General features: G+C 44.2%; 2 protein-coding genes across 2 annotated transcripts in view; one reads left to right on the forward strand and one right to left on the reverse strand.

Moving 5' to 3' along the window:
- Nucleotides 1–9,534, forward strand: part of DMBT1 (deleted in malignant brain tumors 1) — a 572,499-nt gene extending 562,965 nt beyond the window's left edge. The window contains exons 57-58 of the mRNA XM_033942984.1: nucleotides 7,171–7,556; nucleotides 9,174–9,534. Of these exons, the coding sequence (XP_033798875.1) occupies nucleotides 7,171–7,556; nucleotides 9,174–9,534 (747 nt within the window). The remainder of the gene's footprint in view (nucleotides 1–7,170; nucleotides 7,557–9,173) is intronic.
- Nucleotides 9,535–15,380: 5,846 nt separating this feature from the next.
- C4H10orf88 (chromosome 4 C10orf88 homolog) overlaps nucleotides 15,381–17,659 on the reverse strand; it is a 40,951-nt gene continuing 38,672 nt past the window's right edge. Inside the window, exon 6 of the mRNA XM_033943775.1 lies at nucleotides 15,381–17,330. Within this exon, the coding sequence (XP_033799666.1) occupies nucleotides 17,108–17,330 (223 nt within the window). The 3' untranslated portion in view covers nucleotides 15,381–17,107. The remainder of the gene's footprint in view (nucleotides 17,331–17,659) is intronic.

A 17,659-nucleotide genomic window follows, 5' to 3' on the forward strand; every position in this document is an offset into this window, starting at 1 on the left:
CCAAGGTGAGAGGAGTTAGTAGTCAAAAGCACTCTCAAGGAGGTGGGCTGACATTTATAGACAATCCCTTCTCAGAAGAGCTTACAATCTAATTTGGACAGACAGACATGACATAGAGGGTTGTGGATGCAGAATCCAAGGTGAGAGGCGTTAGAAGTCGAAAGCACTCTCAAAGAGGTAGGCTGACATTTATAGATGGTCCCTGCTTGGAAGTGCTTACAATCTAACTTGGACAGGCAGACATGACATATAGGGCTGGGGATGATGAACCCAAGGTAAGAGGAGTTAGGAGTCGAAAGCACTCTCAAAGAGGTGGGCTGACATTTATAGACGGTCCCTGCTTGGAAGAGCTTATAATTAGAGAGCTGCACGGGAACGGGGACGACGGGAATCCCGCGGGACCCGCGGGCATCCCGCGGGTTCCCCCTTCGGGTCACGGAGATCCCGTGGTGACGCCCCCTAGGGTCGCGGGAATCCCATGGGGACGCCCCCTAGGGTCGCGGGGATCCCCTGGGGACTCCTCCGAGGGTAGCGGGGTTCCTGCGGGGCTGGGTCGCGGGACTTTTCTCCCTACCTTCTCTGCTTGCAGCACAGAGCCGAACGGAAGTCTTCCCGACGTCAGCGCTGACGTCGGGAAGACTTCCGTACGGCTCTGTGCTGCAGGCAGGGTAGGTAAGGAGGAGTAGCCTCGCGGCTCGAGTGGCTACCAAGGGAGGGGGGCGGTCCGCCCCACCCCGGGTGCAGCACAGCTGGCCAGGTCCCCTTACTTTTGTGGCGCTTCCCCGACCGACCGACAACAGCCCTGGTCCGACAAACCTCCCTGCCCTTAACCATGAATCTAAATTACCTTCTTACAGCACCTGTAAGAAGGAAATTTAGATTCGCGGTTAAGGGCAGGGAGGTTTGTCAGACCGGGGCTGTTGTCAGTCGGTCGGTTGGGGAAGCGCCACAAAAGTAAGGGGACCTGGTCGGCTGTGCTGCACCCGGGGCGGGGTGGACCGCCCCCCTCCCTTTGGACAGACAGACATGACATAGAGGGTTGTGGATGCAGAATCCAAGGTGAGAGGAGTTAGGAGTCGAAAGCACTCTTAAAGAGGTGGGCAGACATTTATAGACGGTCCCTGCTCGGAAGAGCTTACAATCTAACTTGGATAGATAGAAATGGCATATAGGGTTGGGGATGCAGAACCCAAGGTGAGAGGAGTTAGGAGTCGAAAGCACTCTCAAAGAGGTGGGCAGACATTTATAGACGGTCCCTGCTCAGAAGAGCTTACAATCTAACTTGGATAGATAGAAATGGCATATAGGGTTGGGGATGCAGAACCCAAGGTGAGAGGAGTTAGGAGTCGAAAGCACTCTTAAAGAGGTGGGCAGACATTTATAGACGGTCCCTGCTCAGAAGAGCTTACAATCTAACTTGGATAGATAGAAATGGCATATAGGGTTGGGGATGCAGAACCCAAGGTGAGAGGAGTTAGGAGTCGAAAGCAATCTCAAAGAGGTGGGCTTTTAACTGGGCCTTGAACTCTGCCAGAGATGGAGCCTGCTGTAGGGATTTGAGCAGCTTGTTCCAAACATACAGCGCAGCAAGATAGGAGGGACGGAGCCTGGAGTTGGCAGAGGAAGAGAAAGGCACAGATAGGAGGGACTTATTAGCTGAGCGGAGGGGAGATAAGTGAAGAGAGATAGTGAGGGGTCAATAAAAAGATCTCTGTCGTTGACAACTGTTCAGACTGAACACATAATACAAAATTTGTTCATAAAAAAGACCGTGAGGTCTAATTCTTTATTTAAACCATTAGGGTGTCGATGTACTACATTCAGAGATAGATGTCTGCCCTGTTCTCAGCACCAGTTTATCTAGTATAAATCAAGTCTCTCTAGGTGAAGGGTTGCAGATTTCAAAGATGTCATGAGAGAACTCTCTCTCTCCAGGACGATTCTGGGATAAAGACCTCACACGGTTATCTATGTCTTAGACAACTGAAAACCTTTTTAATTTCGGAAGTTTCTTTGCCCTTAACTATTCCATTCTCATCATGATTATGTATTTGTAGTTAATCTTTAACTAATATTAAAAAAATATGGGGACCATTAACCGATTTTTGTAATGAAGGATAATTTTTCCCATAAATAACACTGGAAACATCTAAAGACCGTTAACATAATTTCTCTAATGAACTTTTCCCATGATAAGAAAATTGTAAAGAGGGAAATGGGGTGGGTTTTTCAATTTTGATTATTATATACTAAATTAATATTTAAAGAATATACAATAAAATTGATTTATGTATTATTGGTTGGGAAGGAGGGTGGGACAGGGGATTATTATATTAATGATAAACTTGATATTAATATATGAGTTAGTCAAGTGTGTATTTAAGTTCCTATTGAGTTTATTTGTAACACTTGTTGTAACACAAAAATGAATAAAGAATTTAAACAGTTAATCTTTTGTAAACTCATTGGCGTTTGCGGTCTACAAATGGATTTTTATGTGATGTTATGATTATCTTTATTGGGAAACAATACAGAACCAAATTCTACACACTCATTTAAGGTTTTTCTTTTTTTCCACATTCTATTACATTTTTACATTCTAATAATAATAATAACAGTTTATATACCGCAGGACAGTGAAGTTCTATGCGGTTTACAATTTTTAGAAATGTTACAGATTAAATGGAATAAACAAAGTACAGACTTAATTATTGATAGTTCTAGTGATCATTTGTTGAGGATTGAGATTGTATAGGTTGGTTTCCTAAGTATTTCAGGAACAGATGTGTTTTTAGGTGTTTCCTGAATTCCACATAGATAGTGGGCACAAGTAATTGTTCGAGGTCTTTACCCCATAAAGCTGCTTGATGTGCGAGAAGATGTTGGTAATGACTTTTAAATTTACAACCTCTGACTGGTGGAGAGACAAAGTTCAGATGTGAGCTTCGTTTGTGTCTGTTGGTTGTGAAGGAGAAAAGGTCTGTTATGTATTTAGGGGCTAGGCCGTAGAGTACCTTGAAGCAGAAACAACCAAACTTGAATTTCACACATGCCTCCAGCGGCAGCCAGTGTAAAAGACGATAGGAAGGTGTCACGTAATCAAACTTTTTCAGTCCACAGAGTAGTCTGATCGCTGCATTTTGAACTAGTTGCAATCGTCGCGTATACTTCTGGGGGAGTGCCAAGTAGGCGATGTTACAATAATCTAGTTGACTCAGTATAAGGGATTGTACCAGAATACGAAATGATGAGACATCAAAGTAAGCTCTGATGGACCGAAGCTTCCAGAGGGTGAGAAAGATTTTTCTGATCAAGGAGTCTACCTGGTCTTTCATGGTCAGGTTCTGGTCCAGTGTTACTCCCAATATCTTCATAGTGGGTTGAATGGGATATATAAGGTTAATGATGCACTTATATAAGAACATAAGAAACGCCTTCACCGGATCAGACCAAGGTCCATCTAGTCCGGCGATCCGCACACGCGGAGGCCCATTTAGGTGCTCCTTGTTGGAGACCCGGATTTCCCATATCCCTCAATATGATTTGCAAGAAGGTGTGCATCCAACTTGCGTTTGAACCCAGAACAGTATTCTCTGCCACCACCTCCTCCGGGAGAGCATTCCAAGCGCCCACCACTCTTTGTGTGAAACAGAACTTCCTGACATTTGTCCTGAACCTGTTGCCATTCAGTTTCAGGCTATGACCTCTTGTCCATGTCACATCTGAAAATGTCAGTAATGCTGCTTCCTGGTCAATTTGGTCAAATCCTTTTAATATTTTAAAAGTCTCTATCAGATCCCCACGCAGTCTTCTCTTTTCGAGGGTGAACAGTCCCAGTTTTCCAAGGCGTTCCTTGTAGGTTAAATTCTCCATGCCTTTGACTAGTTTCGTGGCTCGCCTCTGCACCCTCTCCAACAGAATTTTATCCTTCATAAGGTATGGAGACCAGTGTTGGACACAGTATTCTAAGTGTGGTCTGACCATTGTTCTGTAAAGTGGCATTATAACATCTTCCGACCTACTCGTGATCCCCTTCTTAATCATACCTAACATCCTATTTGCTTTCTTCGCCGCCGCCGAACATTGAGCCGATGGCTTTAGGGTTCTGTCTATCAGAACCCCCAAATCCCTTTCTTGTTCGCATTTGGCTAATGTCACCCCCGACATCTTGTAATCATGTTCTATGTTTTTCTTTCCCAGATGCATCACCTTGCATTTGTTAAAATTCATCTGCCACTTTATCGCCCACATTTCCAGCTGATTTAGATCCTTCTGAAGATCCTCACAGTCCCTTTGAGAGCCAACTGCCCGACATAGTTTTATATCATCTGCAAACTTGATTATATTGCATGATGTTTCCTCTTCCAGGTCATTTATAAAAATATTGAACAAGATGGGCCCAAGAACTGAGCCCTGGGGCACGCCGCTGGTCACCTTTTCCCAGTCCGAGAATTTCCCATTTATGGTTACCCTCTGCGTTCTGTTCTCTAGCCAATTTCCGATCCATCCGTGCACTTCTCCTCCTATTCCATGACTTAGTAGTTTACTCATAAGCCTTGCATGCGGAACCTTGTCAAACGCTTTTTGGAAGTCCAAGTAAATTATGTCCACTGGATCTCCACTATCTATTTGCTTGTTCACCTTCTCAAAGAATTGAAGTAAATTTGTCAAACATGACCTCCCCTTCCTGAAGCCGTGTTGACTAGCTCTCATTAGGTTGTGCTTTTCCAAGTGTTGCACAATGCAATCTTTAATTAGTGCTTCGATTATCTCCCAGGAACCGGTCTATAGTTTCCTGGTTCACCTCTTGATCCTTTTTTGAAAATTGGGATGACATTTGCTATCCTCCAGTCGTCTGGTATTTGCCCGGTCCTAATTGACATGTTAGCTAAGGATTGTAATAGTTCCCCAATTTCTATCTTAAGTTCCTTTAATACTCTCGGGTGAATCCCGTCCGGTCCAGGAGATTTATCACTTTTTAGTTTGTCAATCTGAAAGTAAATCATGTCCAACTCCACATTTATTGTTGTTAGGCTCTCCTCTATGCCTCCGATGAATACCCTCCCAGTGTCTGGCATTGTTGGTGCTTTAGTGTCAAATGGGTGTGGCGATGCTATGAAAAATTTTGTTTTCTCTGGGTTTAGTTTTAGTCTGAATTCAGTCATCCATTGCTCCATCCGATTTAGTACTTCTGTTGTTTTGGGGGTGACTTCTGAGACAGAGTTGGTGAATGGGATAATTATTGTAAAGTCGTCAGCGTAGCTAAATAGTTTTATCCCTAGTTGGGACAATTGTGCACCCAATGAGGACATGTAGACATTGAAGAGCAAAGGGGATAGTGGTGATCCTTGTGGCACGCCAGATGGATTACTCCATGTGTTTGAGAGATCGTGATTAAAGCGGACTTGGTAGGTGCGTGAAATAAGGAAACCTCATAACCAGTTCAGTACTTCTCCTTTGATTCCGATTGAGTCTAGGCATTGTAGCAGTTCTCCATGGTCCACCAGGTCAAAGGCGGAACTCATGTCAAATTGCATGATTAGGGCGTTGAGGCCTTTGCTGAATAAGTAACGCAAATTGTCCAGAATGGCTGCAATTACTGTTTCAGTGCTAAATAGAGGCCTAAAACCAGATTGAGTTTCGTGAAGAAGAGAGAATTGGTCAAGATATTTCATTAGTTGGATGTGTACCAATCCTTCCTTGATTTTTACCATAAATGGAATAGATGCTACTGGTCTATAGTTGATTATTGATGTTGCCGGTTCTTTACAGCTTTTTGGGATTGGGGTTATTATAATATGACCATTATCGGTGAGGAATTTTCCATTGTTTAGATTATTGGTTAGATAATTCAATAGGGATAATTTAAAGCCTAGTGGAGCTGCTTTCATAATTTCCTGGGGACATGAGTCCAGGACACAGTGTGATTTAGAGTATTTGTTATATAATTTGATGTAATTATTCCAATCTGGATTGTGGAAGGAACTCCAGAGCATGTCCGCTGGTATTTCATTTCTTGATATAACAATTGATTGATATTCATATGTATCAATGGTTGAGTAGTTATTTCTTAGGTTTTTGATTTTTGAGTCAAAATGTTGTGCTAGTTCATTTGCTGAGGGTAGTTTGGTATAATAATCTCAAATTCAACTAGAACATAAGAATAGCCTTACTGGGTCAGACCAATGGTCCATCTAGCCCATCCTTATGGTGGTCAATCCAGGTCCCTAGTACCTGGCCAAAACCCAAGGAGTACCAATATTCCATGCCACCAATCCAGGGCAAGCAGTGGCTTCCCCCATCTCTGTCTCAATAGCAGACTATGGGACTTTTCCTCCAGGAATTTGTCCAAACCTTTCTTAAAACCAACTATGTTAACTGCTCTTACCACAACCTTTGGACGTTGGGCTACATATACAATGCCCTTACTCTTAACAATTTATAAATCAATTCAGTCTAAAAGTTCTGTATAAATGTTATTGTTTTCATACGACGAGAACAGACACTAGAGTGACCACATCTAAAGTGGCCTTTTGGATGCAGGACGAGTTTAGAAGTTCAGTAACTCACTGTACCTATTCTCCGAGATGATTAGAGAAGTGCTCAGCCTTCATAGTAACATAACATAGTAGATGACGGCAGATAAAGACCCAAATGGTCCATCCAGTCTGCCCAACCTGATTCAATTTAAAAAAATTTTTCTTAGCTATTTCTGGGCAAGAATCCAAAGTTCTACCCGGTACTGTGCTTGGGTTCCTACTGCCGAAATCTCCGTTAAAACCTACTCCAGCCCATCTACACCCTCCCAGCCATTGAAGCCCTCCCCAGTCCATCCTCCACCAAATGGCCATATACAGACACAGACCGTGCAAGTCTGCCCAGTAAAAGCCTTAGTTCAATTTTTAATATTATTTTCTGATTCTAGATCCTCTGTGTTCATCCCAAGCTTCTTTGAACTCAGTCACAGCTTTAGTCTCCACCACCTCTCTCGGAAGCGCATTCCAGGCATCCACCACCCTCTCCTTAAAGTAGAATTTCCTAACATTGCCTTTGAATCTACCACCCCTCAACCTCAAATTATGTCCTCTGGTTTTACCATTCAGTCAGTAGTTTTTCAATACACCAGCACCCTAAATGCTGCTTGAAGCTGTGACTGTTATTTTTTGCTAGGTGGAGGACCACACAGTGATTTACACCAACACAATCTCTGCTTCTCCTGATGGTACCGTTATCACCCGTCAGAAGCAACTACAAATCATTGTGAAATGTGAGATGGAGAATAACTCAACAGTTGAAATCATGTATGTAACGGAGGATGACATCATTCACACAGAGAATGAAATTGGCAGATATAATGTCAGTATGTCCTTCTATGAGTCTGAAGATTTCTCCAGCCCAGTGACCCAGTATCCCTACTTTGTCGACTTGAACCAGACTCTCCTCCTGCAGATTTCTGTAGATACACAAGACACCCAGCTGCAGGTCTTCACCGACACCTGCATCGCCTCCCCACAGTCAGACTTTGGAGCACCAACATATGACTTGATCAGACATGGGTAAGTCAGAAGATCTTCAGTCAGGCCTTGCATGTGCTGAGCTAGCCCAGTGCCTATATGCCCCAGATCAGGGCCCACTTTAGCATGTGGCTTCTTTGGCTCAGAATCTTTATATACACCACAGTGAAAAGCATGCTCAGTCCTACACCAAAGAAAAAATTAGGATCATGTAATTAAGAGGTCAGGATCATCAAGGACTGTCCTACGCCCAGCCTAGAAAACCCTGGTCTACATTTTTTTGGCACTTACCTTTGCCGGAATGTGATTCTGTACCTGTCACCGTCATATGACTGACAAGAAATCGGAGACCGCTTTTAAGGCAGCCTCTGACAATGGTGCCAGTTACAAAATCCAGGCCTAAATGTTGAAATTTCACATAATCGGATATAACTCTGACATCCAGATCCAATAGGCAAAGAATTCCAAAGTTCTAAGCTTTTCCCCAATATGGTCATATTAAGAACATAAGAACATAAGCAGTGCCTCTACTGGGTCATACCCGAGGTCCATCGCGCCCAGCAGTCCGCTCACGCGGCGGCCCAACAGGTCCAGGACCTGTGCAGTAGCCCTCTATCTATACCCCTCTATCCCTTTTTCCAGCAGGAAATTGTCCAATCCTTTCTTGAACTCCAGTACCGTACTCTGTCCTATTATGTCTTCTGGAAGCGCATTCCAGGTGTCCACCACACGCTGGGTAAAGAAAAACTATTATATTTCTTGATCTTTATTTCCACATAAAACAAAAATATGACATCTATAAAAATAATTTCACTTGACTAAAATGGTCATGTGTGACGGGCCTGTGTTTGGTGTTGTGGCCTCCGCTTCAGTAACACTGCCACATTTTGGAGATGGCGATCAGTGTCTTATGTTTTGGTACATACAGGGATGAATCTGTAGGTCCAACCAAACCCAAAATGGCAACTGTAAAAGGTTGGTCTATGAAAAAGATCAGTTGTCAGTAAAAATCTGGAAGACTATTTGTAAAGTGGGTGATCTTGAGTAAGCCATCCTGAAAGATGGTGTGAATATCCACCTGCACCTGTCAAAAAGCAGAGTGGAACCCAGACCATCACTAGCCTTGCCTTAGTTGCCTCTTTCTGGGCAACTCTATTGAATGTCCCTGTCAAACTTTGTGGGTAATGCCATCAAGTTGAAAATATAGCAACCGTGGCTGTCGTGGGGGAAAGCACGATTTATCAGACATTGAAAAAGGCATGATTATCATCTACTGGGCTAACTTCTTGTAATGTAATCCGACCTTGAACTGAATCGGTAAAGGTGGAATAGAAAACCTGAAAAACATAACTAAGAACATAGGAGACGATTTTCCTTAGACTCTCAACTAACTTTCAGGATCTCTGCGATAAAATGCAAAACCAGTTTCTGATGTTAGCATCTAGTATTCACAGTAGGGGTGGGCAACCTTGGTCTTCAAGGACTGTAACCCTGGGATTTCTCCAATGAATATGCCTGAGATCTATTTTCACTTCTAGTTGGAGCTAGATCTCAGGTATATTCATTGGAGAAATTCTGAAAAAATAACTGAGATTTTGAGGGCGAGAAAATGAGGAAGAGTGCTACTCCTTAGTCTGTTTTCTGCTTACTTCTCTTTAGGTGTATTAAAGACGACACCTACGTAAGTTACCCACCTGGGAGCCGCTACAGCCGTTTCCACTTCAGTGCCTTCAAGTTCCTGCGTAGCCACCAAACCGTGTACCTGCAATGTAAAGTCATCATTTGTGACAGCAACGATACCCTCTCACGCTGCAATCAAGGCTGCATCTCTCGGCAGAAGAGAGATGTTGGCTCCTACTCTTGGAGGGCCAGTGCTGTTGTGGGGCCAATCCGGCTGAAGACTGACCACAGAGCCATGGAGCCCTCAGGTAAGATCACAGACCAAAAGCAGGTGCAAACCCACGAGGCTCTGAGTCTCCATATACTACCAACACAAGGCTCTGCAAGAAGATCTGACTGAGCTCATGACATAGCACAAGACTCCGAGACAGAACAAACCAAAAACGCATGCCATCAACATGGGACTCTCTCTATAAACCCCAATAAGATACTACAGAAGGCCCACTGATGGTAACCAAAATAATAAAATCCCAAACTGTTGTCAAAGGAGACGATTTGTTGCTCTTAAAGAATGGTGTCATAGTTATTCACCACTCAAACTCAATTATAGAAATGAGCACAGTGACTAAATTGAATTAGCTCACTCTGTCCAGTGATATCCAAACCTGTTCTGGGGTAACTCCAGCCAATCAGGATTTCAGGATATCTGCAATGAATATTAATGAGTTAGATATGCTCTAACTCATGTAGCCAGATCTTCCCTCCAGAAGATGCAATATCCTCTTGCATAGAACACAGGTTTTCCCCAAAGGAAAATTCGGACCCGTGGCCACGCCCCAGGCCTGCCCAGTTCTGCTCCCGACGGCATCCGTGCATGCCGGGTTTTGAAAAGCCGTTCAGACCCCCGAACATGTCTGGTAACCCTACTCTCGAACCAATGATGTGTCTCCAGGATGCTTCAACTCTTGAGGAAAGGGTTAGGACAGCTGCTGAAGTGGGAAATTCAATCATTAGGCATATAGATAGCTGGGTGGCTGTTGGACGCTAGCATCGCTTGGTCAGATGGCGGACCACAGGTGTCACCTAGATAAGATTTTAGACATTGCATCCTGTTACATGTGGGTATGAATTACAAAGGGAAATGTGGGAGGTTAAGAAGCTATAAATCCAGAACTTCCAGGGTAGAATTTTCAGAAGTGCTTCCTGTTCCATGCGCAGGACAGGCAGAGCTCCAGCATCTCAACGCATGGATGAGGCGATGGTACAGGAAGGAGGGTTTTAGATTTGTTAGGGGAAGGTAGAACTTATTCCACAAAGACGGGCTTCACCTTAACCAAGATGGAACCAAACTGCTGGCATCAACATTTACAGCAACTTTTAAACTAGAAACTGGGCGAAGGCCAACAGTCACTCAAAAGAGAGTTGTTCGGAACAAGGTATCTTTAAAAGATATCACCAAAACAGGGAAGATAGACCATCCCGATAGTGAGGTTGCAATAGAGACCAAAGTAGACCAGGTGACCTTAAATACAGAGCAGACTGATTTTAAAGATTGCAAATTATCCATGTCAACTGCTGAGCAAGTTGTAAATAAGAATGACAAACATATGCAATTACCAGAAGCCTAAAACAAGATGGGAGAGTTAGAATCTATTGCTCTAAATGAAAATACAGATATAATAGGCATCTCTGAGACCTGGTGGAAAGAAGATAACCAGGGTACAAATTACACGGTTGAGTCACATTATGACCACCACCTACCTCTGATGTCACAGCTTTGGAGAGTCCTGCCGGCTCAGCTGATCGGGAGGAAAATACCCCTGCTACAATCAGCTGAGCTGGCTGCATTAGAGGACACCCTGACATGCACCCCCAAAATCATCAGGAGGGATGCCCACTCCCTCATGCCTAATACCGCCCGACACCCCCATCACGATTGGCAGGATACCCACTCCCTCCTGCCCCCACCACCACCCAACCACCACCTCCAAAGTGCAATATCCCACCCCAATATCCCCATTCCTTTCTGAAGTAAGGCCAGCTAGAGAGATGCCTACTCCCTCCAGCTGGAAGGCCTGCATCTTCAAAATTGTGGGCCTTCCCCTTCCCAGTCCATCCTGGGATGCACCCAGGAGGGGCCTAAGGCCCTGATTGGGCCAGATGCTTAAGATCCCTCCCATAGGTGGGGCCTTATTCTCCTGTGCCAATCAGGGCCTTAGGCCTCCTTCCTGGTGCATCAAGGGATACATTGGGCATTGCCTAAGACTCTGATTGGCCCATAATGCACCAGGAAAGAGGCCTAAGGCCCTGACTGGCCGAGGGGCCTTAGGCATCTGGCCCAATCAGGGCCATAGGATCCTCCCCAGTGCATTCTAGCACCATTTTGAAGAGGCGGGCCTGCCAGCCGGAGAGAGTAGGCATCCTTCCTACCAATCACGATGGGGGGTGTCAGACGGTGTTAGGCAGGAAAGAGTGGGAATTCCTCCTGCCAATTTCAGGGGTGCATTTTGCCGCAACTGGCTCAGCTGATCGCAGCAGGGATATATAGGAAGTCCTGCCAGCTCAGCCGTCTGCATCTACGTTTAACATTTGAAATGTAGGCCAACATTTTGCTACATTTCAGTCTGATTGTACTTGCACAGCCCACTTGTACTACAGCCAAAAGTTTATGTCTCAGTCTCCACCTGCTGGTCACCTATCAGTGAAGCTGTGCCGGCCTGGAGAGACGCTTAAGAAATGTGTTTTGCTGTTTCAATTGGTTTATTGAGGAATCGTCATTTATATTTTGCTTCTGCTCATATTGTTAACTGCAAGCATCAAATATAACAAAGTAAAAGTAGCAAATGTTGGCGAGATTACTACTTTAGTAAAAGTTAAAAAAAAAAAAAAAAATTCCTGTACTTGACAAGTGACAAAACTTTTACTTAAGTACTGTAATTTGTTACTATACAATGCTCCCTCCCTCTCCTACAGCTGTTACCCCCTTCTTCCCTATCCCATAGCAAAATTCCCTCCCCTGCAGCAGTCATCCCTCCTTCCCTACCCCCACATAATCACTCCCTCTCCTACAGCATTCACTCCTTCCTTCCCTACCCCCCCCTCAAAAGAATCAATCCCTCCATCATTCCCTTTGTTACATCCTGCAACAGTCCCTCCCTCCTTCTAGTTTTCACACTGTAGTTCTCGATATCCTCTCTCCTTCCTAACATTCAGCCCCTGTCCCCATCTCCTCCTCCATACAAGCCCCAGGGATCGGAAGAGTTGCTGCACTCTCTGTATTGTCACCACTACTCCTGTGCTTTGTATCACCACATGAAGAATTGTTGGATCTAACTGCAGGGTCTGGCTAGCTCTAGAGGGCAAGAGATGAAGGTTATCTTTGCTTTTTCATTCTTTTAATATTCTTCCTTTCTTGCCTTCTTCTCCATACACAGACTCGTTTGGTCACATTGGAGAAAAAAGCTCTCAGGGTGGCAGCTTCTATCTGCTTTCTGGTATCCTGGTAGCAACGAATGCAGTGACTCTGGCTGTGGTGCTGCTGGGACTGAGGTATTACAGGAACCGGAATACCGGCTACCGGTACCAGAAACTGCCCAGCAACTGAGGAAGAGCCAGCGTCGTCATCCATGCAGTCTGAGCACACTGGTTCTGGGACGATGTACAATCTATCAATAAATAAGTTGCGCCTATGGATGCTTGTTTGCGTAATGATCACACCTGTAACTGCCAAAAAGCACCTCCCCCTCCCTCCCTCCCCTCTGTTTACATCTTGGGAGATACAGGCACTATTCAATACACAATCTGGTCCTTCCAGTCATCTGCAACCTGCTCAGAATCCCATCACACTTGCTAACTTTTGTTCTCTTCTCGGATCCTTTTCTCGTTCTGCTACATGCAGGTTTTTTTTTAGATGCAGTACAGGTTGTGGGGGGGTTTTTTTTTGTTTAGATGGGATGACTTCCCTATGAGAAAAGGCTAAAGCGGTTAGGGCTCTTCAGCTTGGAGAACAGATGGCTCAGGACAAAGGTCTATAAAATACTGAGTGGAGTGGAAAGGGTAGATATGAATCGCTTGTTCACTCTTTCCAAAAATACTAGGACTAGGAGGTATGCGATGAAGCTACTAAGTACTGGATTTAAAACAAACCGGAGAAAATATTTCTTAACACAACGTGGAATTCAACTCTCGAATTCATTGCCGGAGAATGTGGTGAAATCAGTTAGTTTAGTGAGGTTTTAAAAAGGCTTGGATAATTTCCTAAAAGAGAAGGCCATAAGCCATTATTGAGATGGCTTGGGGGAAATCCATTGCTTATTCCTAGGATCAGCAGCATAAAATCTGTTTTACTACTTGAGATCTAGCTAGGGATTTGGGACCTGGGTTGGCCACTGTTGGAGATGGCTGAGGGGAGATGTGATCGAAGTCTACAAAATCCTGAGTGGAGTAGAACGGGTACAAGTGGATCGATTTTTCACTCCGTCAAAAATTACAGAGACTGGGGGCCACTCGATGAAGTTACAGGGAAATACTTTTAAAACTAATAGGAGGACATTTTTTTCCACTCAGAGAATAGTTAAGCTCTAGAACGCATTGCCAGAGGATGTGGTAAAAGTGGATAGCGTAGCTGGTTTTAAGAAAGGTTTGGACAAGTTACTGGAGGAAACGTCCATAGTCTGTTATTGAGAAAGACATGGGGGAAGCCACTGCTTGCATGGAATATTGCTACTCCTTGGGTTTTGGCCAGGTACTAGTGACCTAGATTGGCCACCATGAGAACGGGCTACTGGGCTTGATGGACCATTGGCCTGACCCAGTAAGGCTATTCTTATGATACTGGGCTTGATGGACCTTCGGTTTGTCCCAGTAAGACAAATCTTATGTTCTTATGTATCAAATTAATAAAGGGGTTATTATATTTTCTGTTTTATGAAGAATTATTTGATAAAGAATTGTTAATAAATCTATTTGCTTTTTATTCTTTCCAACCCAGCAAAATGTTCAAAAAGAAAAAACCAACAAAATTTGGTATAAAGAGTTCAGAACATCTGTCTGTCTGGGGACAAAACTATTCTCCGAAAATTTAACAGAATGGGACAAAATGTAGCACTGAGGGAATAGATAGAGCTCAAACTAGGTCACAATGAAATAGGGGATACAGAGAAATATGCCTCCCAAATAGCCCAATGCCTTTCTATGTGAAGAAACTCTTCCAGTTCATAAGATACATTGACAGAGGGCAGTTAAATTGCTCTTTTTGACTCTGATTTTGCAGAGAGCAAGCAAAAGAAATTCATACACATGCTTTCCCTACCCTTTCCTAGCACTGTCACATCTCTCTCCCTATGACCTAGTTCTTAGCCATTGAGATGTGTATCTTATTTTCTTTTAAGTTCTATGACTGAACCATACAACTTTCTTAACGGTTGCTACCTATAGTGAGTGATAAGTCTGCCACCTCATGTTGAAGCAGCTCAGCAATCTCTGTTGCAGTGGGACACAGGCACCCTGCAATTAAATTAGAAAAATCCATCCTTTGAAATCTGTTGGCAGCGACATCAGTTGGATATGTTATCACATTGTTCTTCCAAACCAAAGAAATCTTTGGGTATTGCTCCATTCAAACCCTTTCACCTCTAGGTCAGAGACACACAGAAAGGGGTTGGAAAAAATTCTATGAGACATGATGTTCCCACTTTCCCTACATTGGGTTTCTTTTTACCACCAAGGTACACTGAACTGAGGATTTCTAAATATTGTCCACCATGGGTGATGGTTTCATGTACCTATACTTAGGATTATTTTTCCGTTAGTCCACTAGTGTCCTCCTGCAAATTCTCGCATAATGATTAGGACCCAGGGCTAAAGCAGGAGAACTGGGGCTCAAATCCCAGTGGTTCAGGTACTTGAATTTAACTGCCCTTGAATTAGTACTGAAAATGTGCATGCTAAATCCAAATCGCTCCAGCCACCCAATCTGTTTGTGGTCCTTAAAGAGTGTAAGAGAATATACAACAGCTCAATATGTATCATCTTGAAATTTCATCTGTCATTTAGAAGGCCAGTTGGTTCCACGCTCTCCCCCACCTGAATGGCAGATTTGCTCACCTCCTTCATTGCTTATTTTCCAGGGTAGATTCCTGGAGGATACCACAACTTCCCACTCTATGTAGTGTAAATGCAGAATGCTCTTGCTCGGTACACAGACCCAACAGAGAAGTGAGATGCAGAAAGTCTGTACACAGTGGGAACATTAGAGGAAGAGAAAGATTTTAATCTCACTTTCATCAATTAACAGAGGCTCCAAATGAGTTAATATGATACATAGAAACACACAAGTAACTAGGATTGATCACAATGTCATCACAAAATGCTGTTTGTCCTATGTTTTCCAAGACAATGGAGCTGAGCCTTGGCTTTTTCACATACAGAGCCTGATAGTCAAGAGCTGCCCAGGATGACAGATACCGAAACCGGAACTGGGTAAGGATTTCTCCTATTTCATTTTCACAGAGTGGGATAGGAGAACATGACTCATTTAAAGATCTGGTGGGCCCTGGTCAATAGCAGAACATATTTAACAATATCTGAAGACGTCATGCAAACTAAAACAGTAACGGAGCTGATGTAGAAAGCCATGAAAGGGAGCTGGCTCAGACCACCACTTCTATTGGCAAGTCAGCAAGACAAAAATACTGCTGTATGTAATAAGCAATGGCCACAAGTCAAACGACCCCCTTGACAATGCCTGAACAGTGATCTACTCAGGCACTGACAAGTAGGAGGGCACAGCCTCAAACTTCCTCCCCTCAACCCAACTTGATCTAACACCCTGCCCCAGCATGACTCCCTATTTAGCCATCTCAAAAATAAAAATCCCTGGTGCCTAGCAGGAAGTATCAGAAGCCTAGTGGCATCCTTTTCTTCCCACTCCAAACAGGTCTTCCTTGCCTTGACTTAAAAAGCAATTCTCTGATGTCTGGTGGCTCCCCCCAACTCTTGACCCTCCCCTAGGACCCCAGGACTTTGAAGAGACAGGAGAAATGCCCACTCACTTTTGTCTCCATGCCACCATCTTTGACCAAGGCAGTGTTTGACCTTGCCTGATGCACCCTGGGATGCACCGAGTAGGTTGATCTGCCAAATAAGGAATTTTTCAATTATTTGTGATGTGGAAGGAGCCTACCAAAGAAGGGAACTAATTCCCTTATATGGCAGACCGACTCCACTTGATATTTCCCAGGTGGGGATCAACACTGTCATTTTCAAAGGGGCAGAGAGAAGGGGTGAAGGGAGTGAGGAGTACCAAAAGACACCAGTGAATTGTTTTTAAAGTCTGGGGGTGGGGAGTGCTGCTAGTATTTTTATTTTTGAATCAGTGGGATGGTGGTCGTGGGTTGGGGTGCTACTAGACATCACAGAACTTATTGAACATCTAGTGGGAGACGGAAGGAGGCAATGCAGACCATTGGTGACTTATTTTTTTTTTTTTTTTACTGTCCCAGGGGATATTTTGCAATGAACTGTGGCTTACTGCTGCACTTAGAAGGTGGCGCTGTATTCTTACGAATGTCCTGAAAGACGCTGCAAGCTGAGCCGTCTTTATTCCATGGCTTTCTGAATCAACCCCATCATTAACCAGTAGTAGGGCTTCTGCACTGGGCCCAAGAGATGGCAGAAAACCAAAAAAGCACCTATTAACACCTGTAGAAGTCACTTAATATTTGCACCTATTTCATTTTAGGATCCATCTAGCCACTACTCACACACTGCTTACCTTCCAGTACAGTAACAGCAAGGCCCACAGGAACCACAGTGCAGCATTTAGGCCATGCATTTGGCTTTCCCAGGTCCAGAAAGCTCAACACTGCCTACTGCTTCTGGCTCCGTCTGTTACGACTACCCTGCTCTATAGGCAGACTCTGGAGATTAGAGTGGCTGCTGGGAGTGTGCAGTAGTTGCAGTTAGAGGAGGATTTAAGAGTTTGGGAAGTTTGTCTCATTCCTTGAGAGTCTTTCCTGAGGCAAGCAGCTGGGGTGCAAGTTCTGTAGCAAAGCAGTGAGCAGAGTGAACTGAGCATCCAGATGCTCCCGGAGTCTGTCCATGCGGTCGTCGATGTGTGTCAGCAACTTCTTTTGCACCTGTTCCATGCTCCTGGAAACGATGCTCTCCAGATAGGCGCAGACAGGCTGCTCGTTCCTGGAAGGAGAAAAACGTACACTGCAGGAAGGGCAGTCTGATTCCCCCCAAAACAAGCCACACATTCCACTCTCTCTTCCCTGCTCTAAGTAACACTTTTGACCTCTCAGCTGTCCTTAACACATGGACTGGATTAAGAATTTACAAGTGCCATGATGACACAGAAATCCCACTGCAGCCCAAGTAAGAAAGTGCAGGGCACTAGTGTAACAGATGAAACACACGAAATAGCCATTGAGTTTGCACCTAAATCACTTCAGAGTACTCAGGCTGCTTATTTGTAGACAGTAGCAAAAGAAACAAGATATACTTTTGGACATTAAAAGTTC

Source organism: Geotrypetes seraphini, chromosome 4 (genome assembly GCF_902459505.1).
Source record: "Geotrypetes seraphini chromosome 4, aGeoSer1.1, whole genome shotgun sequence".
Taxonomy (NCBI): domain Eukaryota; kingdom Metazoa; phylum Chordata; class Amphibia; order Gymnophiona; family Dermophiidae; genus Geotrypetes; species Geotrypetes seraphini.